General features: G+C 37.9%; 2 protein-coding genes across 3 annotated transcripts in view; one reads left to right on the top strand and one right to left on the bottom strand.

Annotated features, from left to right (window-relative positions):
* The window catches only part of USP14 (ubiquitin specific peptidase 14), a 37,175-nt gene extending 15,573 nt beyond the window's left edge, over positions 1-21,602 (top strand). Inside the window, exons 5-16 of the mRNA XM_027961079.3 lie at positions 570-673; positions 4,705-4,763; positions 5,330-5,460; positions 6,345-6,425; positions 6,800-6,885; positions 8,201-8,315; positions 10,751-10,816; positions 10,965-11,057; positions 11,984-12,112; positions 17,222-17,282; positions 17,645-17,752; positions 18,626-21,602. Of these exons, the coding sequence (XP_027816880.1) occupies positions 570-673; positions 4,705-4,763; positions 5,330-5,460; positions 6,345-6,425; positions 6,800-6,885; positions 8,201-8,315; positions 10,751-10,816; positions 10,965-11,057; positions 11,984-12,112; positions 17,222-17,282; positions 17,645-17,752; positions 18,626-18,777 (1,185 nt within the window). The 3' untranslated portion in view covers positions 18,778-21,602. The remainder of the gene's footprint in view (positions 1-569; positions 674-4,704; positions 4,764-5,329; positions 5,461-6,344; positions 6,426-6,799; positions 6,886-8,200; positions 8,316-10,750; positions 10,817-10,964; positions 11,058-11,983; positions 12,113-17,221; positions 17,283-17,644; positions 17,753-18,625) is intronic.
* THOC1 (THO complex subunit 1) overlaps positions 21,488-23,955 on the bottom strand; it is a 36,431-nt gene continuing 33,963 nt past the window's right edge. For both annotated transcript variants that reach the window (XM_027961077.3, XM_012103511.5), the window contains 3 exons: positions 23,173-23,320; positions 22,397-22,472; positions 21,488-21,894 (listed from right to left, as the gene is read on the bottom strand). In XM_027961077.3, coding sequence (XP_027816878.1) covers positions 21,599-21,894; positions 22,397-22,472; positions 23,173-23,320 — 520 coding nt within the window. In that variant the 3' untranslated portion in view covers positions 21,488-21,598. The remainder of the gene's footprint in view (positions 21,895-22,396; positions 22,473-23,172; positions 23,321-23,955) is intronic.

Consider the following 23,955-nt stretch of genomic DNA (forward strand, 5'->3'; position numbering starts at 1 on the left):
ATGGTAAAAATACATACAGTTTATCCTTAATTTAAGAATGCAGTGTTGGTTTAGAAACTGGCCAACACATTCTTGCCAAATATTATTGTTATTATTGTTTCTGCTGCCCAGCGTTTATATAGTACCATTCATTTTTGGAATTGTTTCCTTTTTTAAAAAATTTGTTTATTTACTTTGACTGTGCCCGGTCTTTGTTGCGGCATGTGGGATCCAGGTCCCTGGCCAGAGATTGAACCTGGGTGTCCTGCATTGGGTGTGCAGAGTCTTAGCCACTGGACCACATGGGAAGTCTCCTTGAAGTGTTTCAGTATATATTTTGTTACCCTCTTCTAGGGATAAACCTGCAGAGGAGGCAGGACTGATAAAATTCTTTATTTTCACGACAGGAATTAAAACACAAAATGATTGTCAGCATGATGCAAGTACAACTTTTTTTGTTAGGAAAATAAAACATTGTTGGTGTGGAATATAAATTGGTGTGAGTCGGTAAACCATTTGCTTCAAAGTGCTTAATGATTTATATATGCCATGTCATTCTATAAAACTGATTTAATCCTTTTCCCTACCAGATGGAATTACCATGTGGATTGACAAACCTTGGCAATACTTGTTACATGAATGCTACAGTTCAGTGTATTCGTTCTGTGCCTGAACTCAAAGATGCCCTTAAAAGGTAAGACAAAAGAGAGATTGTTTTATGTCTTTTTTGGGTAAAGAAGGTTCACATTTGGATGAATAGTATTCTTTTGCACTTCTCTATATATTTATTTAGCAGCTTAGTTGTGATATAATTCATTTATCAAAAATTCATCCTGTTCATGTGTTCAATTAGTTGGTCTTTATTATATTCACAAGAGTATGCAAGTATTCCACAGTCTAATTTCAGAATACGCCCCTGCCTAGAAAAAAGCCTCATACTTGCTTGTTATACCTTTCCCAACTCCAGCTCTAGGCAACCATTAGTATACTTTTTGTCCTACAGATTTGCTAATTCTGGACATTTCATATTAATGGGGTCATACACTATATGGTCTTTTTGTGACTGGCTTCTTTTACTTAGCATACTGTTTTCTAGGTTTATCCATATTGTAGCATGTAAGGTCTACCCTGGTGGCTCAGATGGTAAAGAATCCACCTGCAGTGCGGGAGACTGGGTTCGATCCCTGGGTTGGGAAGATCCCCTGGAGGAGGGCATGGCAGCCCTCTCCAGTATTCTTGCCTGGAGACTCCCATGGACAGAGGAGCCTGGTGGGCTGCAGTCTGTGGGGTCGCAGAGTCAGACGTGACTTGAGTGACGAAGCACGCGTAGCATGTATCAGTCCTTCACTGCTTTTAATGACTGAATAGTATTCCACTGTGGCTATGCTGTGTTTGGCTATCCAGTCGTCAGTTGATGGACATTCGGATTGTTTCCACGTTTTAGCTGGTATAAGTGATGCTGCAGTGAACATTCAAGCACAGGTTTTTGTGCAGATGAGTTGTTTTCATTTCTCTTGGTTGTGAGCAGGTTGCTTGTTCACATGGCAACTCTAAATCAAACAACATTTGAGAAACTGCCAAACTGTTTTCCAAAGTACCATTTTACATCCTCTCCAGCAGTGCTCGAGAGCTCCCAATTTCTTTGCTTCTGTGCTAGTCTTTTTAAACAATATTCAGATTTATTAAACAAGTTTTTAAAAGCTCTAGGCCGTTGTGTATAGTGCTGCTATAAACATTGCGGTGCATGTATCTTTTTGAATTTAGTTTTGTCCAGATATATGCTTAGGAGTGGGATTGCTGGATCATATGGTAGCTCTATTTTTCGTTTTCTAAGGAACCTTCATAAAGTTTTCCACAGTGGCTGCACCTACTTACATTCCCATCAACAATGAGGAGGGTTCCCTTTCTGTACACCATCTCCAGCCTTTGTTATATGAAGACTTTAATGATGGCCAGGACTGTTGTTAAGGTGGTACCTCATTGTAGCTTTGATCTGCATCTCTCTAATAATTAGAAAACTTGAGCATCTTTTCTGTGTCATCTATATGTCTCTGTAGAAATGTCTGTATAGGTCTTCTGCCCATTTTTGGATTGAGTTGGCTTTTTTTGCTGGTAAGTTCAATGAGCTATTTGTATATTCTGGAAATTGATCCCTTGTCGGTTGCGTCATTTGCAAATATTTTCTCCCATTCTTTTCATTTTGCTTATGGCCTTCTTGGCTGTGCAAAACCCATTTGTTTTTAATAATTGAATTATACAGAAACATGTAGAAATGATTTATCCCAGAATGAACACATCCCTGTAACCAACATGGATCAACAGAATCCTGTTAGTACTCTGAAAATTCCCTCACCAATCCCTTCTAGTCCACGGCCCCTACCCTTCTTTCCACAGTTGTATTCACCTGACCTCATAGAGTAATTTTGCTTTTTTTGAACTCTGAACTCTGAGTGAACAGAAACATCATATTATATATTGTTTGAGTCTGGCTGTGTTTGGCTTTTCCATGTTGTGTGTGTGTGTTCATTTTTGTTCATGCCGTAGACTCCACCACTGTATGCGTGTACTACCAAATAGTTATTCTTTTTGCTGTCGATGAACATTTGAGTTGATCTGATCTATGATTGATTGGTAGTGAATATTTCACAAATGATTAAAATATAGTCAAGACATCCTCTTTTTGTAGGTGATCAAGTATAATATGCATTAAGTTTATTACATTCAGATTGTCTATATCATTTTTTTATTTATTGACTTGACAAAGATTGGGAAAAGTACTCTGTTGGTTCTTTTGTCTGTAAACACTCAGTATTTTTATCTGTTAAACCTCTCAGTACTTGTGTCCATTGTTCCTCTTCTCTAATTAATGGTTTTTCTTTGTAAAGTTCATTATGAATGTTGTTTGGCTGATTGGATAGTCTTACGTTAATTAGGAATTATATATTTTCTTGGCATTATATTGACAGTTTTGGGGAGATGGTATTAAATTATCTATGATCTTCCTATTTCCAGTTATTAAAAAGAGATTGATAATTCATTAATGCATCTTTTGTCATAAATGTCGAATCGTTACATCCTGTGTATGGCTATGTGAATGCTTGTGTATGCATGCTTAATTGTGTTGGACTTTTTGCGACCTTATGGACTGTAGCCCACCAGGTTTCCAGGTTCCTGGAAAATACGGAATTTTCCAGGCAAGAATACTGGAGCACATTGACATTTCCTTCCCCGGGGATCTTCCTGACCAGGGATTGAACCTACGTCTCCTAAGTCTGCTACACTGGCAGGCAGATCCTTTACCAGATCAGCCACCGGGAAGGCCCCTGGTACCTGTAGCTAGATGTAAATTCATAACAGCAGCCCATTATGTGATGACATGGTTCAGTGATGTTATGGGATGCACTTGCTTTATGAGTACTTAATTTTAACTTCAGAAGTGCCCTTTAAAAGTGCTGAAGTGTCTGACAGGGAAACTGTTACGATTTTTAATTTTTTAATGAGCATATATAATTTAGGGGCCTTCCCTGGTGGCTCAGCAGTAAAAGAATCTGCCTGCTAATGCAGGAGACATGGGTTTGATCCCTGGGTCGGGAAGATCCCCTGGAGAAGGAAATGGCAACCTGCTCCAGTATTCTTGCCTGGAGAATTGAAGCCCATGGAAAGAGAAGCCTGGTGGGCTATAGTCCGTGGGGTTGCAAAGAGCTGGACACAACTGAGTAACTAACACTTTCACGGATTATTGTATATTAAAAAATTACAAATATTTTAGTTATAGGAGTTTCCAAAAGATCTAAACACGTTAAAAAAAAAATAAGACTCTTCAATTAAATATAATTTAACATTTTCTGTGACCTCTTTCATTCACTTATATAAGCACAGAGTTTTTGTTTTGTTTTAATTGAAATATAATTTATCTAGTGAAAGGTATGCATCTTAAGTGTTGGATGTGAACAATTTTGACAAATTCTATATGACTCATCTTATAGTCAAATTAATGGAACATTGTTATCATCTCAGGTTAGTGTTGTATTGTACCTTTTCCTGGTCAGCTGCTCAGCTCTTCCCCATTGCCCGGTGTTTAATATTATCTGAATGAAATATTTAAGTAGATATGGTGGTTTGAATATTTCCTTGGGTGACCAGTCCTTTGTACTGCTGTAGATTAACTGAGATTCATAAAAATGAATTTAGAAATCAGAAACTCCTCGAATAGAGGAGCCTGACAGACTACAGTCCATAGGGTCACAGTTAGTGCATGCGTGCACACACACACACCCCTCATTTTATAGGTGAGGAAAATGACTTGAAATTTATTTTGTGTTTATAAGAAATTAGTGCTGAATGTAGGCTTATTGATTTCCATTTAATGTTTTTGATCCAAAGCTTTTTTCTTCATTTCTGAAATTATATTTTGTTTTCTTTGTAATAATGGACATTAAATATGTACCTTTTTGTTATGCACAGTTTGTAGAAAATATTATAGATAAGTTAAGACAGGGGAAAGAATGTAAAGTAGGCTTCATTTACCTAAATTCCACTTTTTCTTGGCAGTCGTTTTTGCCCATATTTTTCTTAAAGGAACCAAGACTGGAAGAGAAGTAAAAATGGTGGGGACAGCTCAGGGAAGCTTACAGTTGAGGGTGTCAGTGTCCTAATGAGCCCTTTGAACTTGTTTCTTCCCGTCTGAGTTTCAGAATCTCTCTAACTCTGTCCTACTGCTCATAGGTATGCAGGCGCCTTGAGAGCTTCAGGAGAGATGGCGTCAGCACAGTACATTACTGCAGGTCAGTATCTGTATATTCTACCAAAAGTGTTTACTGAATACTTGCCTTCAAAATCAGAGAAGGCAAGTTAGTTTTAAAAGTGTTCAGGAAGTATGTTTAAGGATTTAAACATATTTCAGATTGCAGTATTCAGGAGTTCAGTGCAAGGCAACGAAGTGTAGGCTTAAAGGGAGGAGTATTGGGAGTGGCTACCTAATGTCTGGATAATGGCTCATTTGTAGCAGTTAAGCCTGTTTGATTCCTGGGCAGAAGTTGTGTGTTCTCTGTGCTGAATGAATATACACTGCTTTGTTAGGAAGGCAAAGGCTGTCATTGGATAGAGAGATTTAGTGCACCAGCCAGAAGTTGTTTATAGCTAGTTATTGCATTATGAAGTCTTCTGATGAGTTCTTTAAGATTTAAAAACAATTTTTTTTTCTTATTAGGGATCCAGCAATTGCAAAAGGAATAGATATACTTAAAAATAATAAGCAGTTCTTTATTAATTGAGAATTAATTTACAGTAGCTTTCATTTATATTAACTATGTCACTATTTTACTAAGCAGGTATTTGCTTTGTTTTTAAGCCCTTAGAGATTTGTTTGATTCCATGGATAAAACTTCTTCTAGTATTCCACCAATTATTCTACTGCAATTTTTGCACATGGCTTTTCCACAGTTTGCAGAGAAGGGTGAACAAGGACAGTATCTTCAGCAGGTAATCAGGGCAAGCGTTCTGTGGTTTTCATTTTGTACGTGTAAAACTTAGGTGTTCTACACTGACTTACTAAGCTCTATTTGGAAATACAAGTGCCAGTCCCCTCTAGTTCACACCACCATTATCTCTTGCCTGGAGAGGTGCAGTAGTCTGGTAACTGACCGTCTTGCTTCTGCCCTCTCTGGCGCTTCTCTACATAGCCCCCAGAGTCCTTTAAAGAATGTAAGATTATGTTGGTTCCCTTGTTTTCTGTCTGGGTTCTAAACAGTCTCCTGCCTGCCTGCCTTTCCTGCCTTGTCATGTACCACTGTTCCCCTTGCAGTTCTCTCCAGATACACTGGCTTCCTTGCTATTTAAAAAAAGAACTCTCCACACATCCTCTTTCTGTAGGGCCTTGGCTATTTTTCCTTTGGCCATCAGATAGGCATGTGCCTTGCCTCCTCCCCTCATTCAGGTCTCATGGCTCAAATGTCAAGGCATCAGAGAGGCTTTCCTTGATAGTCCTACTGAAAGAGCACACTCCTCTTTCCCTAATCACTTCCTACTCCCATATTGCTTTTTTTTTTCTTTTGAATTTGTTCTGTTTTGTTTGTTTATGTTCCCCACTAGGACTTTTTTCTACTCTGTTGACTGCTATGTAGTCCTTGTATCTAGGATGGTGTTTAGCATAATGAGTTCAGTAAACATCTCTTGAATGAATAAACAAACTATTCTGGAATGCTTCATTGTTTTGAAGGTCATAAAATATTTAATTTGGCTTAATATTTAAAACGAAACAACTTTCTTCCCCTTCCCTGAGGAAACAGTAATTATTTTGGAAGTATTTTGTGAAACAAACACTGTATCCGCCAGGATTAGTTACTGTGTCACTTTTTAAATTACAGGATGCTAATGAGTGTTGGGTACAAATGATGCGAGTATTACAGCAGAAATTGGAAGCTATAGAGGATGATACTGTTAAAGAGGTAATTGAAATATATTTGTGTAGGCTTTGAGTTTCCATTCCATCCCACCCTAAAAGTCTTGAAGTAAGTTCATCTTAATAGATAGACATGTCCTTGAATACTTGAGATAAATGAATCTGTAGTTGGAATTTGATAGCTTGCATTTGACGCTTGAATTCAATGTATTATTCACTGAATTTAATCCATTGTGCTTACTCAGCATCTGTAATTTTTTGGCAATATTTTTTGATCAGTAGAAAGGTTTTGCAGACAGGGATTACATTTAAAAAAAAAACTTAAATATGCATTACTAAACTGGATTGTGTGGGAGGTGATGTACATTAATATCCATGTGAAGTAAAATTGGAATTTTTATTTCATCTAAATTTTTGCAGACAGATTCTTCATCTGCATCAGCAGTGACACCTTCTAAAAAGAAAAGTTTAATTGATCAGTTCTTTGGAGTTGAATTTGAGACGACGTATCCTTATAAGCCAAGATTCATATAAACTGTAATCATAACTTACTGAATATGAATTGGTATAAATAGTATTGTTGACTGGAGTGGTGGATGGGATACGAAGGGAAATTCTTTAGAGGTTTTTATGGTTAAAAAATATGGAAATTAGGAATTTGAAAAAATACCCATTGGAGTGATCTTGAAGTTTTTAGATAAATGGACTCTTTAAGGACATTCATTATTTTTTCCTAAGAATATCTTCAACAGAATGCCTCATTAATTCACCTCACAGAGAATTAGTTTTTAATTGTATGAAATGGGATAAATCAGCAAAATTACATACATGAAATGGAAGCAATTAATAAACATGAATTTAGCAGAGCAGCATTTTCTAGATCATGGGTAGATGTTTATCTTTGAGTTATTAAGACCATTTTAAGACTATATAAATACCAAGTTATTTGCTGAGAGTTTATCCTATTTTACACATTCATTAATCCATATTGTTGGTAAGTGAATGAGCATTTTTTTTTTTAAAGGCTTAAAATGTATTTTAATAAGTTCATGTTGCATTATTTCATTTCTCAGAAAAACTTCAAAGGTATTAGGGACAAATCAAACATGGTACACCAATAAAAAATGCACAGCATAACTACCTAAGATAGGCAAAGCTAAGAGCTACCGTCTGACATTCAGCATACAGCAACCCTGTTCTCAAGATTATACTAGGCCTATCAAAGCTGTGAATGGCAACATCACAGACACAAAAGGGCCATTTCTGGGTTGTCCTTACCCAAGAAAAAGATGGAGGCAAGTTTAACACAAGATTTTTTAAAGATATACTAAATGAAAATCTCTAAGAGAAAATGTCTTCCTTGGGACATGAAAGGGTAATATATGGGACATAACAGAACCGTATGTATGTTGTCTGTGACCTCTGTGGACATGTGCCTGAATTCCCACCTGGGAGTGATTGGAACAGTGGGGCCAAGGTCATTGGGGGATGTTTCGTTTTTGTGGTATATGTGGCAGGATCTCTGGGGTAAGACAGTGCACTAAGTCGTGTCCAACTCTTGTGACCCCATGGACTGTAGCCTGCCAGGCTCCTCTGTCTACAGGATTCTCCAGGCAAGAATACTGGAGTGGGTTGCCATTTCCTTCTCCAGTGAATGAGCATTTTTAAGTATTGAAATGAATCTCTGCTGGGAGACTGAAATGTTTTAAATACCAGTGAATGATGTTATTAATTTTAAAAGCATTGGGATAGCTTATTTTGTTAGAGATTATATAGCAAATTGAATGGCTGTTGGCATATTCCTTAACTTACTTTGCACAGCATGAAATGTACAGAATCTGAAGAAGAAGAAGTCACTAAAGGAAAGGAAAGTCAGCTTCAGCTTAGCTGTTTCATCAATCAAGAAGTCAAGTATCTTTTTACAGGACTTAAGTTGGTAAGGACAATTGCAGTTTATCCACGTGGTTTGTGGATTCTTTTATTTGCAAATACACCTACTTGCTAACTTTTGTTTGTAACCCCAGTACTCCTGGTTCTTTCCTGGTCACCTGTAGACATGCGCAAGGTGGCAAAAATTCTGAGATGTGTGACTCACCCTGTCTCACCTGAGGTCCTCTGCCTTCTAGTTTCAGTGGGAACTAGTATGCATCTTGCAGTAATTTCATTGCCACGTTTCTTGAATTTTTGTGCGTTTGTAGGCGATCTTGCTGTGGATAGTGGCCTTCTGGCATGCTGCTGCAGTGCTGTCTGGTGTCCTAAGTGCAGGAAGGTGGTGATGGCCTTAAGGAGAGAATAACGTTGATTAGATCAGCTTCATTCAGGGTTGAGTTACAGTGTACTTGGCTGTGAGTTCAGTGTTATTGCGTCAACAGTGTGTGTTAAGGTGTCATTACACAGCAGAAAGACTCATAAAACAAGGCTTTATATTGATGGGTTGACAAAAATGTTATGACCAGAGGCTCGATGGAGGCCCCTGGGGGCATTGTACTGAGGATATGTTAATACTGGCGAGATAGACGCTGGGATTGGCCCGTGCAGATGAGGGCCTGGAGACATTCTGCCGTTGCACTAGATTGCAGTTGAGGCCCTAGAATTTAAGTGACTTTATTGGTTTGTGGCAAAGCCAGATCTAAAACTTGGTTCTCTCACTATTCAGTTAGTTCTGTCTCCCCACTGTCATACTAAAGAACCTATTCTAGTGGGCACATTGGTAAAATAGAACAATTTTGCTTGCCTGTCATTTATTTGATAGTTTGGGGGAATATGTACATCTCTCTTAATTTTTTTTTTTAAACGTTGGCTGCACCTTGCAGCTTATGGGATCTTAGTTCTCCCACTAGGAATTGAACTCATGCCCCCTTAACAATGAAAGCTGAGTCCTAAGCACTGGACCACCAGGGAATTCCTCAGTATTCCTAAGTATGTACATCTTTTGAAGGCTAGGCAGTGAATTGGGGCAAGTTTCATGGCATCAAAATGTTAATTGGAGAGTGTGGGGTAGAATGTTTTGACAAGGACTTTCCAGGATAGTTTCATAATAATTTTATAAAACTCAATGAAAGCTAAGTATACCTGGAACATCTTGATGATGGTGGATTGATGATAGTAATAAATAGTTAACCTGATCAGTAAGCTCTAGTACATGGGGATGCAAAGAGTTGGACATAACTGAGCTCATGTTAAAAATTTTACAAAGTACCAGATATGCTTTCATGTTTTCATGAGATGTTAACATTAATTGTCTTGGTAATTTTAGATGCTTTGTCATCATTGGTTTTATCCTTGAGTAATTTTGCTCCACATTTCTTTACCTCTTCATTGTGGAATAAACTTGGTTAAATGTTAAAAACTGACTTCATAGTGATTCCTTTTGTAATGTGGCTAGTTTTAAAAATCAAAGCTGGAACGATTTTTATGCGAGTATAAGATGATTCTTGCTGCTGTTGCTGCTTAGTCACTCAGTTGTGTCTGACTCTTTGCAACTATATGTTCTGTAGCCTGTGAGGCTTCCCTGTCCATGGGAATTTCCAAGCATATGGCAGCGGGTTGCCAGTTCCTACTCCAGGGGATCTTCCTGACCTGGGGATCAAACGTGAGTCTCTGGCGTCTCTGCATTGGCAGGTGGATTCTTTACCACTGCCGCCACCTGGGAAGCCCCCAACATGCTTACTGAGCATAGACTGTGTACCAAATAGTTCTCCAGGTTTTCTTCATGTGTTAACTCGTGTAATTCTGACACCAGCACTGCAGTGAAGTGCTGTCACTGTCAGTACAGATGATACCCAGAGGGAGACCTGTGTTGCTCAGTGTCACCCAGACTGTAAGGATGGAAAGGCAGACACTGGTTAGAAGATGCAAGGGCTGAAGGCTTTCCCACATCTGTTAGATTAACAGGTTTTCTGTGTTGTGACTTTTCTCAAATTTAACAATAATTGATTGGTTCTGGAAGGCTTAGCTACATAAAACATAAAGAACAAGAGTTACTTATATTCTCTTCCTTTCCCTCTAATACAAATATTCTGACGATCCGTAAGTAGAAGAATACTATGAAAGGTTTCCTTATGTTGTATAAAACACAGTAGAAACTCTCAGAATCTGACCATTTGGATCATAAATTAAAAGACTCAAATATGATTTACATTCTGAAGAGTTCATGCAAATAAAGACAAAGTATTTTCATGCCTTTTAAGAACTAAACCATTCTAAAAGCCTTCTTTCTTTGTCTTCATTCACAGTATTTCTCAGGGGTATAAATCTGTTGACATACTATATATTATCTATTAAATAGTTCTAATTTTTTAAAGAATTAAAGATATAATTCTGTATTGCAGAAGACTTTTTTTTAATGTTTGGTCTTCTGTTCTTTTTTAGCGACTTCAGGAAGAAATCACCAAACAGTCTCCCACATTGCAAAGAAATGCTTTGTACATCAAATCTGTAAGTTTTGGAATCCAATTCCATTTAATCGAAAGGTTGATTGCTGGTTAATTAATGTTACCCGGACTTTGTTTTTACCAAACTGAGGAATTAGAAACTTGTGTGGCATTTGCATGTTACAGAATTTCTTTCCATTTTCTCTCCTTAGTCAAAGATCAGCCGATTACCTGCTTACTTAACTATTCAGATGGTTCGATTTTTTTACAAAGAGAAGGAATCTGTGAATGCTAAAGTTCTTAAGGTTAGTAATGATTTACTGTAATAATTATAATTTTTGAAGGTAATTCCTTATTTACAATAGATTTCTTTATTCTTTTAGAACTCACTTCAAAATACTATAGAGAAGTTATTAATATTAGACAAGTGGTTATTAAGCAAGAATATATATTGGAATTGTCTGTTTTCCCTTTTCTTTTAACATATGCATGCCTGCCCCTCAGCCCTGTCCAAGCATCTGATTAAGTGGGGCCTCGGGTCTTATGTTTTTCAAGAGTCCCAGGTAATTCTGATGTATGCCCTCCTTTCCCCAGTAGTACCACTAGACCAGATCCTCAGTTGCAGAGATACCGGTCCAGTAGGTTTGGGGACAGGAGTGGGCTAAGCGGCAATATAACACACTGTATTCTATGTGATTCCTTTCTTCCAGGTGAAAGGAAATTGTTATATTACTGGTGCCCAAAGAATAATCATTTGATGTCAGAGCAAGCCTTATGATTTGTCTGTTTCATTGAACTGTAGCTCTGCAGTGTATCCATAGGGTACACTGATCCTTCGGGAATGGGTATATAATTCTAACCTCTTGAGCTGAATTTCATTAATACATTTTCAGATATACTTAGGGTTGTATAAGCAGGTTAAATGTAGTTGAAGAAATCTGCTAGTATTTCTGAAATGCTTCATTTGTTTAAAATTTTGGTAGCTCCTCTGTAGTTAGTTTGATGGGTTAAAATATTTATGGAGAAGTTGAAAAGAATTTTTGTCTAAAAATTAGGGCCAGATTGAAAATAAGAACTATATTTTCAACTGCCTGGGTCTCCACATGATTTTTACAGGTCTTATTTTCAGCTTTATTTGAATATGAAAGCAGTAATGTAAAAGTGTGATAAATATTTTAAATAACTACCTTTTAAATTCTGTTTGCACTTTTTATTTTTGGCTTGTATATAGGATGTGAAATTTCCTCTTATGTTGGATGTGTATGAACTATGTACACCAGAACTTCAAGAGAAAATGGTTTCTTTTCGATCAAAATTCAAGGATCTAGAGGATAAAAAAGTAAATCAGCAGCCAAAGACAGTAGGTTCTTATTGTTCATTTTCTAACCTTAACATGTTTATCTTTACTCTGTGTTCAGTATTCACTTTATATTGTTAGTCTGTTAGTAATAATGGGTGAATCTATATTTGACATATATATAAATCCTACATGTATTGGTAAAGCCCTTAGAGTTTTAGATATATTTTAGCATAAGGAAAAGGACTCTAGCTATGCTGAATGGGTCCTTTATGATAGAATGAACATAATATTTCCTTTTCCTCTAAAATCTGCAGCTTATATTCTTTTAAAATTTATTTTCTCAAAGCATTTCACATAACATCTTGCCTTGTAAAATTTAGTGTATTTTACTATTTTTTTTGTAAGACATGACATTATCTCCATTTCTTAAAATGGATTGGTATTACAGAATATTGCTTCCTTTATTGCCCACTGTGACAACTAAAGTAATTATATATTTTAAATTCAGAGAAGGCACAGCTGAATTACATGTTTTCTTGAAAAGGAAAAAGATATTTCCTGGTAACTAGGAATATTTCCAGTGTGATATTACATACCAAATTTTAAAATAAAATTCTTCTGCAGGTTTTGTGTATTAAAAGCAGTTTTTAAAATTAAACTTTGAGATAATTGTAGAATCACATGCAGTTATAAGAAATAATAGAGTTCCTCGTTTCTCCTAGTGGTAACAGCTCGCAAAACTATAATATATGTCATAACTGGAATATGGACATTGATACGGCCTAGATGCAGTACATTTTTCTTATCACAAAGCTCTCTCTTGCTGCCCCTTTGTAGCCAAGTCCACTTTCCCGCTGCCCCCTTCATTCTTAGCAGCAATGTCTTGCCAGTCTAGTTTCGTTGAATTCTTGCCAGAATTTGGTAGTGTCACTATCATTTTAGCCATTCGTGTAGGTTTGCAGTGATGCTTGATGTGGCCGGAAGGCTGATGATGTTGAGCACGTCTTCATGTGTTTCTTTGGCATCTGTCTATGTGCCCTCTTTGATATCTCTTCATATTTTCTGTGTGTGTATGTGTTAGTTGCTCAGTTGTGTCCAACTCTGTGTGACCCTATGAACTGTAGCCCACCAGGCTCCTCTGTCCATGGAATTCTCCAGGCAAGAATTCTGGAGTGGGTTGCCAGTCCCTTCTCCAGGGGAATCTTCCTGACCCAGGGGTTGAACCCAGGTCTCCTGAATTGCAGGCAGATTCTTTACAATCTGAGCCACCAGGAAAGCCCCTTGTTTTTCTACCGACTTGCCATTTGGTCTTTTACTCTTGAATTTTGGGAGTTCTTTATATTCTAATCCTATGTTAGATACATGGTTTCCGAATATTTTCTCCCCGCCTGTAGCTTTGTCTTTTCATCCTATTAACAGGGTCTTTTGAAGAGGAAAAATTTTTTAATTTTGTTATAATTCAATCTGTTTTTTTCTTCAGTTACTCTTGCTTTTAGTGTTATATCTAAGAAGCCATTAGCTTGTCACAGGCCGTGAAAGTTTATGCGTATGTTTTCTTCTAAGGTTTTCCTGGTTCCTCCGGTTAGGCTTTTTGATTCATTCTGGGTTAATTTTTGTATGTGAGATGAGGAATAGGTCCAAATCCTATTGCATGTGAATATCAGTCGCCCAGCACTACTTGTTGAAAAGACTATTCTCTTCCCATTGAAAGGTCTTTGCATCCTTGTAGTGATTCAGTTGTCTACAGATGTGCGTGTATTTCTGGACCCTCAGTTTTTTTCTGTTGGTATGTCTGTCCTTAGGCCAATACTGCAATCTTTTTTTTATGATTTTATTTAGTTTTGACTGTGTTGTTTGTTGCTCCCTGGACTTTTCCTTAGTTATGGCAAGTGGGAGCTCCTCTCCAGTTGTGGTGTACAGGCTTCTCATTGCAGTGGCTTCTTTCCTTGCAGAGCACATGGGCTCAGTAGTTACATTGAATGGACTTAGTTGCTTAGCATCATGTGGAATCTTCCCAGACCAGAGGTCGAACCCATGTGCTCTGCACTGCCAGGGGAATTCTTTACCACTAAGCCACCAGGGAAGCCCAGTTCTACAGTCTTGAGTACTGTGGTTTTGTAGTAAGGATTATAGCAAAGTACGAAACTTCAGCTTTGTTCTTCCAGATTGTTTTGACTTTTCTGAGTCCCTTTTATTTCCATATTTATTTTAGGATGAGCTTGTCCATTTCTTCAAAAACAACTGGAATTTTGATGGAGATTGCATTGAATCTGTAGATCGATTTGGGGAGTATTTCCACTTTAATAGTATTAAGCTTTAGAATCCATGAACTTACTATAGCTTTTATGTAAGTCATTAAGTTTTTCAACAGTCTAATAATTTTCAGTGTACGTTTCTTGTACTTTAAATTTATTTGTAGCTATGTTATTATTTTTGATGTCTTTGTAAATGGCATGCTGCTAGGTCACTTCAGTCGTGTCCGACTCTGCGACCCCATAGACGGCAGCCCGCCAGGCTCCCCTGTCCCTGGGATTCTCCAGGCAAGAACACTGGAGTGGGGTGCCATTTCCTTTTCCAATGCATGAAAGTGAAAAGTGAAAGTGAAGTCGCTCAGTTGTGTCCGACCCTCAGCGACCCCATGGACTGCAGCCTTCCAGGCTCCTCCGTCCATGGAATTTTCCAGTGTAAATGGCATACTTTTTCCAATTTCATTTTTGCATTCACCAATTGATTTTTGTATATTGATCTATATCTTCTACTTTGTTGAGACAGTTTTATTCACTTTTTTTTGTCTCAGTTTTTGAGACTGTGTATAGAATTGATGTTGTCTCTTAAATGTTTGGTAGAATTGTCTTGGTCTGATAATCTTAGCGTGGAGAGTTCTTTTCCAAGAGTTTTTAAATTAAAAATTCAACTTTAGTTACGGGCTATACAAGTAATTTATATCATATTTGGTTTGTGGAGTTGTTCCATTTCATCTAGCTTGTCAGTTTTACATGTAGAGTTGTTCCTGTTATTCAGGTGTTTGCAGGGTGTGTAGTGCTATCCTGTTACATTCCTGATAGTGGTAATTTGTGTCTTTTTTCGGTCAGTCTTCCTAGAGGATTGTCATTTTTTTGCTCTTTTCAAAGAACTAGCATATTGTTTCATTTTTTTTTTCCTGTTTTTCTGCATCTAATTTGATTGATTTCCACTTTTATTATTTCCTTTCTTCTGCTTGCTTTGGGTTTATTTTCCTTCTCTTTTTCTAGGTCCGTAAGTTGTGGGAACTTGGATTTTTTATTTCAGACTTCCTGTTTTCAAATATTAGTGGTGTAAACTTCCCTCCTGGCAGTGCTTTCAAATTGTGTCCTAACAAATTGTTGTATTGCATTTCTATTTTCATTATGTTTCTTGTATTTTAAATAAATTCCCTTGAGACTTCCCTTTGACCTTGGGTCATTTAGAAGTGTCTTGTTTAGTTTACATGTGTTTGGAAAATTTCCTGTTACTTTTTACTGATTCTGGTTTGAGTCCATTGTGAGAAAACACATGTGGGTGATTTAAATTCCTTTAAAGTTGTTGGGGTTTGCTTTGTGGCTCAGGATATGATCTGTCTTGGTATCTATTCCCTGGGCACTTGAAACAAACATGTATTTTACTGTTGTTGAGGGAAGTCTTTTGTGATGTTGATTAGATCCAGTTGGTTGATGGTGGTGCTGGATTCTCCTGTAACCTTGCTGTTTTCTGTCCAGTTGTTCCATCAGTTGTTGAGGAGTGAAGTCTTCAAGTAAAATTGTGGGCTTGTATGTTTCACCATTCGGTTCTCTTAGCTTTGGCTTTTCATGTTTTCTGTTATTTGGTGTGTACACACTTGGGATGGCTGTCTTCTCAGTGGAATGATTCTTTTATTATGTAGTGCCCCTCTCTGTTCTTGGTAATTCTCTTCGTTCTCAAGTCTGCTTTGTTTGATGTTAATTTTTCCATTTTCTACTTTTGTTAATATTTGCATGATACATCTTTTACCATTCTTTTACTTTAAATTTGCCCATATTATTTTTGAAGGTAGTTTCCTATATTTTGCCTTCTATTCTGCTTTTTCTCTTTTTTCTGTACTTGTCAGTTATGTGAACATTTTTTAGAATTCTAATTTGGTTTACATATAATGTTTTTCTAATGTATTTCTTTGTGTAGCTTTTTTTGTAGTTGCTCTAGGTATTCAGTAACTATATAAAGGAGTGGTTGACCTAATTCTGCCTTTTTAAGATGCTTTGGCTTCTTGTCACTTCAGCTGTCACTCAAACTTCTGGCATTGTCTTCATTATCATTATAAATTTTAAGGAACTTTGCGTCCATATGCCTAAATGAGTTGTGTGCATTTGTATTACACACTGGAATGGGTTGAGGCAAGGGAGTTCCCACCAAAGATTCTTGTCTAAAGTTGTGAACCTTTTTAATTTAGGTAAATACTTGCTGAATTAAATAGTTCATTTGGACTGAAGTGGCAGGTGGCCATGGCTTAATAGATTTAATATAAGTTGCTGTAATTCTACTTCTGTTTTTGTGAGGCAGCTGTTATCCTCACCTACATGGTTTGATAGTGTGGGCAAAGCGGCAGAATTGACTTTTTTTCCTACCCTAGAACAGTGTTTATCTGGACTCTCTTCACTGATGTGCTTTTGGTTTGGTGGTTTGAAGTCGGTCCTGTAATCAGGATCTGCTGCTCTACCTATGAGGTTGTATATTGTTCAAAAGTAGGACTTTGGGGTTTACAGTTTGATGCTAACTGTTGTTGTTGCTGTTGTGTCCGACTCTGTGTGACCCCATGGACTGCAGCGTGCCAGGCTTCCCTGTCCGTCACCATCTCCCAGAGCTTGCTCAGACCCATCCATTGAGTTCGTGACGCTGTCCAGCGGTCTCATCCTCTGTCATCCCCTTCTCCTTCTGCCTTCAATCTTTCCCAGCATCAATGTCTTTTCTAATGGGTCGGCTCTTCAGATCAGGTGGCCAAAATATTGTTAATTGTAGTTGTATCATTTTAGCACTGTGTAAGGGAGATTGTATTTTTCCTTTGTTTTGCCTTGGTGATTTGTATTATAGATAATAAATGTTTGTGGAGATATATACTCAAAAGAATATAAAATTTAATTCCAGTACCATGAAAATTAAAAAAAAGTTTTTTTCCCTCAGGGTGACAAAAACAGTAGTCCCCAAAAAGAAGTTAAGTATGAACCCTTTTCTTTTGCTGATGGTAAGTGAAATCTTCATTTCAATTGAGTTTTACTGTGTGTAGGTTTTTTTTTTTTAATTTATTGTCTTGCCACATAATCTGTTTCTTTCAGATACCAAGCTTAAAAAAAGTTGTGTTTCTTAAAGTATAATTTACCTTAGTATGACACAGTAAAAAAATCACTTTTCAGTGAATATACGTTCTGTAAATGATAGCATACTTATCTTTCATGAAACTTTAAGTGCACCATAGTCTCTTAGCTGGATTTTAATAATAAGGTAGTATTCTGTAGGCTAAACTTAAGTTGTTCTTCCTTGTTACTTAACTTGAGAAAGCACGTATCTGTTCATCTCTAGTATTACTGGATTTATGTCTTTCTTTAGACATTGGCTCCAATAATTGCGGATACTATGATTTACAAGCAGTGCTAACGCATCAGGGAAGGTCTAGCTCTTCAGGCCATTATGTATCATGGGTGAAAAGGAAACCAGGTAAAGATTCTGTTTTTTTTTTCCAATTGTTACATACTGTTTTGACAAGTTTAAATTTTTTAGCACATTTATCCTGAAAATTTTTTGATCTCAGAACCTCTTTTACATTCTTTAATTATTGAGGATTCCGAAGAAATTGTGTTTATAAGAATTGTATCTTTAATATATTTACTAAAATAGAAAACTGAGAAATTAGTTTGAGACTGCCATTAATGAAGTCATTACATATTAACATAATTTGTTACAGATTAGTTGTTTAAGAAATATATTCTTTTTCACCACGCTGGGTCTTTGTTGCTGTTCAGGCGGGCTTCTCATTACCGTGGCTTCAGACAGGCTGTAGAGCACATGGGCATGGCTGCCCCACAGCACGTGGAATCTCCCCTAACTAGGGATCAAACCCATGCCCCCTGCATTGGCAGGCAGATTCTTAACCACTGGACCACCAGGGAAGTCCAACTAACATTTTAAAAATAACAATCTTTTCCAAAACAGTAAAATATTTAATGGCATTGATTTACATTTTTGTGAGTTTGTTGGGCTGAACAGGAGGCAGCTGGATTCTCCTGTTTCTGCTTGTCTTCTGCTGCTTTATCACACACTGTATAACCTCTGGAGAATTCCAAAGCACTCTTCAGAGAATGGTGGGGGTGGGGAGGCAGATGCTTTAGAAGTGTTATGAAAATAATTGTAATCTTCATGGAAACCCCCAAAAGATCTTGAATGTGCGTAGTCCCTGGACCACACTTTGAGAACTGTTGGTATGGCAGATGGAATACTACTGTGCCTAAAACTCCTCAGTACCTTTTTTGCAATGGAACTCTGAAAAAGTCATCTATGAGATAAATTTTGTGTTTCTGTCTCACACTTTAGATGAATGGATCAAGTTTGACGACGATAAGGTCAGCATTGTGACACCAGAGGATATCTTACGGCTTTCTGGTGGTGGAGACTGGCACATAGCTTACGTTCTACTCTACGGGCCTCGCAGAGTGGAGATAATGGAAGAGGAAAGTGAACAGTAATCTTCATTTTAGCTATTTATGCTTAGGTGTGAAATAAATGTTATTTGTTGATCATATCTATAACCCAGAGCTTTGGAAGATGTTTAGGTGGTTTTGTGTGTTTCCCCTCACGTGGAACAAGAGAGGGCAGAAGCAGACCACTCCGTGTTATCAACCTAAGAAATTACAGAAAAGAGAAAATTGCCTTTGGACTGTGCTGCCCTGTGTAAAGGTGGCAGGAAGAACTTTTTAAAAAGCTTATTGCTTGGATTAATTTTTAAAAATTATGAGTTGAAATGCCTTTCAACCATTATTACCTTCTGTGATAATTTTTCTGTCTTTTTCAGCCCAAGATTCAGCAATCAGATGTTTATTGCACACCTATTACTCTATTATTTGTTGTTCTTGCATGGTTCAAACCACCAGTGATTCAGTAGCTGCCCATCCTTTGCCTTATCTAACACAAATGTTGCCAGGAAGGTGGAAAGGAAGTAAGTTTGATCTCATTGTGTAACTCAGTGCTGCGTCCCCACCCCCATGGAAACATGGGTACAATCAAGTATTTGTCCAGCCTGACTGTTGCTGGCTTTTCATGACTTTAAAATAAATTGTGATCAAATAATAGTACATTTGATTATACATTTGTCACTGTGTCTCTGATGTACTATGGTTTGTACATTGAACTTTGCTATGGTTTTGTAGTAATGAACCTTAAAATGTTGACAAGCTCCAGTTGCTTATTTTTAGAAAATGAGGATATTTAATAAAAAAAGAAAAAAGAGGGACTAACAGCTTTTGACCTCAAGTCTTTTGTCTCTTGGAGCTTGGCTGAAGTTTAGATATGTTTAATACTATTATAGTTTCTGCAGATGGTTAATTATGCTCTCAAGCATCTATTTGAAAATAGTATCTTCTTCACCTGCTAGCCTGTTTAAAAAGAAACATAAAGTTGTGAAAGTAACAAGTTCTTTGGATGATGGATGCAACCATGTTTATCAGATCTGTTCTTTGGCTCAGTTGGGTGTTTGTTTCTACTCTGTCAACTCCCAACTTCATGTCTATCTCAAAATTTAATACCAGTGATTTTTAGTAGAAATATCAAGAATATGAGATTCTGCAGTATATGGTAGATTTTAATACCCTCTAATCAGCTCATTTTTGTTTTATTGTGAGTGAAAGGATAGGATTCAGCTAACTGTCTTATTTTCTGCATTAGATATTTATAATAAAGTTGTAGGGATTATCATGAAATCTCTATCTTTGCTTATGTTGTTTTAAAAGGCTCTACAGAGCACAGCAGTGACAAAAAAGTGGCCATTTTCCTCTCAAGTTTGAACAATGTAATCTAAGAATACTTAGAGGGTAAAATAAGCATTTCAGGGAAACTTACCTGTAAATAGCTTCTTCAGCTAAGCTTTAATACTGGCAGTCAGTCCTCCTCTTGCCTTGGAGAGAGTGCAGAACAGGAAAGGGAGGACGAGCTCATGAGAACTGTAGTGGTTCTTTTATCTATTGGTATGATGCTTGTGAATTGAGAACTTTTTTATTCACTGTCTTATTTTGTTCTGAACAACTCTGAGGACAAAAATTTAGCAATTAGGATTCAGATTTTATGATTTGGAGGATGCTGTAGCTACTAGGTCAGGTTGGATTAGAACAAAGTTATAGGAGCCTTCGTGGGATTAGCATTTTAAATTGTAATCTCTTAACTGTCATTATGAAAAACTTGACTTCATTTTATTTGATCCAAAAAAGCATTATTCCAAAGATTTCTTGAAGTGTAAGAAATTGGACTTCTACTGGTGTCTTTTAAACTGTTAAAGACTATTTTAGAATTCAGCCTCATGTATAAGATCTTTGAAAAGGAGAATAAGGAAAAAAAAACGTCGTGATTCCTGAGCGTGCCTTACAGGCTGTGCACCCCCCGGCCCCCGCCCCAAAGCCCTTTTGATACCAGAGCTGTGCTGGAGCACTGCTGGACTGGCCAGCAAGGGACAGCCCCACCAGGATCATTTACAGGGTGACAGGCGCTCAGACCGTCCTCAGCATTTAAAACAGTGACGACCTTAGAGCCCTGAAGGGTAAGCTTATGTGGGAATGGGAGAAGTAGACGGTCCAGGCCAGCCGTCACTCCACAGTGCTGAGCTGTGTGCAAGGCGCTTTCACACACATCTCGTTGGAACTTCACAGCAATCCCTGAGGTATGTAGCCCTGTTTTAAGTGACTTGAGACCTAAGTCCTGTAAGGCTAAAAGAATTAGGTTTTATACTTCACCCCTTTTCTTTTAAGCTTGGGGGTTGGCACATTTTTCTGTAGTGGGCCAGATATTTTCATACGTTTTAAGCTTTGTAGGTACCTTTGTAGCATGAAAGGAGTCCATAGGTAGGAAGGACTTAAGTAAGGATCAGTGTGGCTGTGCCGTAAACACTTTACTTATAGAAAGAGGTGGCAAATGGACCACTGTTTGCTGATCCTCTGCTTTAAAGCATATATGAGACTAGAGCAGTCATGCAGATTCAGAAAGTAGTATTGCGGGATTCTCAGCAAGTTAAATTCTGTAACTTCATGGCATTCAGGGAACACCATGCCCCTGAACATTGCTAACTGACTTACACATATATAATTAACAAAAATATTCTGGCCATTTCCCCAACTTCTCCCCCTAAACCCTGAGGTCAGTCATCAAGAGCCAACAAACATTCTGTTGTTCGTGGAGCACCAGCCAACTGTACAACTGTTATAAAAATGTTTATTGTTTACCAAAACCAGTGGACCTCTTATCAAATGCTGCTTGGTAACAAAACCTTATCACAGTTTTAATAATAATAATAAAAGGACGAAGCTAACTGTTTGTCTCATTGTCATTAGTTAGACTTTCTGCAAGGTCACTTAGCCCAGACTTGTTGAGCGCGTTGATCAGGTTCTCGGGCGTTGCGTGCACTCCCTCTTGGTCCTGCCAGGCCACGAGCAGCTGTTTGGCTCTCATCTTCATGTCTTCGCTGTCGCACTCGATCTGTCTAATTTCTGAGTCTTTCATTTCCAAGTAAGGAGCCAGGACCTTCCACTGTTCACCCAGTTTGTTGGCAAATACCTCTATTTGGTCCCCTGTTACAGGTTTGTCTCGACGAACATCAGGACCTAGAAAACACAGGGGAAGTAATTACGAACAAAATGCGAGGATGTGTATGAGTCAAAGCCCATAATGGGACACGGGGCCACTCAGACTTCAGTAAGCTTGATTTTAAAAGTAGAACAGTTCCTTTTTATATTTCCCCTGGTTGAATTCTTATGATCATTAGGGATGTAAAACTAAAGCTGTTGCCTGTGTTATAATCATGAAGGTGCCTGTGTTATAATCATGAAGGTTTCCCCTGAAACCAGCAGCCCCCAATCTGAACCCCGAGAATTAAGAAGTATGAGGTGCATTCAAATGTAAGTGCTCTCCTTCCCAACACTTAATATTATTGTATAAAATGCACTATTGGAAAAGTTGTTATCAAGCAATGCTTTAGATTCCTCACTATAAGAAACAGAGCTGAGATAAACAGAAGTTGAGAAGTAGATCAAATAACGTACCTCTCAACAAAGAACCCCAATCTTTTCCAATTTTGTAAAATAGCCAAGAAAATTCAATTCTTACTTTCATTTTCCTTCAGTAAAGCATCATTATCTTCCTCATCTTCATCCTCACCTGTTTTTATTTCTTCAGAAGGAGGCTACAATGAGTAAAAGGAATGTCTTAGAGTACCAACTTCTAAAATCAGAGAAGTGCGGGTAGTTTGATCTTAGATAAGAGATTGCAGTTAAATGTTAAACATGAACATCAGGTAAGGATCACAGTGGGACAGTGTTAACCTGGAGAAGGAAGGACGGGGACAACCAGAGGTTGGAAGGACCCCCTTCACCCCAGCCTGGGAAGAAGGGAGCCAGTAGGAAGCCTGGTGCGATGACTTGCACGTGCCCAGCACATACGTGGTAACAACAATCTAGGGCAGACCGGGGACCAACCATGTGCTTGACAACATGCTCTGAGTAACTGTTGGTTGCTTGCATACAGTATAGTTATTGCCATATTGTATTAGAAAAGAGAACAGAGTAGGAAGATAGACCAAGTTGCCTACCCCCACCCCATGGGCCCTGCCTGTGATAAAGTAGGATGCATTGACCAACAGGAAGAGTAACCAAAGTATAACAACTTAATACAGCACGTGAAGTTACTTCACCAGTTTATGTATTGATACTTCCTATAAATGAATACTCAAAGGCATTTCCTCATTCTGAAACAACGGGGTTTGTGGATCATATTTTTTCCACATGATCAAAGTGAAATTCAGCTCTTAGCTCAAACAGCAACAGTAGTTTTACAAAAGAAGAGAACACCAACTGAAGGATAAAACACTCATCACTCCTACTTACTGGTAATTCCTTGGCTAGCTTTATTACCATGTTTTCGAGATATTCTGGCAAACTTTTAAACTGCTGGTTGGTTGGCTGGAAGAAGTGAGGGCTTCTCCGTGCTAACAGTCTTAGGGCTCTCCAACCATAATTTGAGTTGTTCACAGCCCTGTAAAAAGAGACATCAATCTTGTGATTTATATAGTTATTTATAATTTTTATATTCTCTTCTAGTTAATGTACTTAGTTCACCAGAAGAAACTCTACACTCAGATCAGTAGCTGAAGGCACCATTCTTCTCACACTGACCGTAGCCCTAAAGAACCTTTCAGCATGCAGTTCACTTACAAATAGAAACCAGCAGAGTCCAAAGGGGCAGGTTCATAGGCAGCAAATGCATTTTAAAAGTTTACAGACATTTAAAGGTCAATTAGTAGGCGTCCAGGACTGGCCAGATGCTGTGTGTGCAGGACAGATGCCATCTGCCTCACCACTTACAAAGACAGTCAGAGGCTCACTGAGTTTCTATCCTCACTGGCAGTGCTGCCTGCAGCTGTGAGCTTCAGAATGTTTTATAAACCCAACAGATTTCACCCTGTAATGTACTATCTGCTTTTTAAAGAAATTTATATAACGTTCAAACTTTCATTTGCTCAGTATCAACCTTGGTGGATAGGACACAGCCAGTAGTCTAGACCGTAAACACCGACACCAAGAACAGAATCTGCCAGATGCTCCACTGTGGCAGTAACAGGTGGTACACAGTATGGCAAGAAAGACTAGAGATCCTGTTCCAGAAATCGG

The sequence above is a fragment of the Ovis aries genome, chromosome 23, assembly GCF_016772045.2.
Source record: "Ovis aries strain OAR_USU_Benz2616 breed Rambouillet chromosome 23, ARS-UI_Ramb_v3.0, whole genome shotgun sequence".
NCBI classification, from domain to species: Eukaryota; Metazoa; Chordata; class Mammalia; order Artiodactyla; family Bovidae; genus Ovis; species Ovis aries.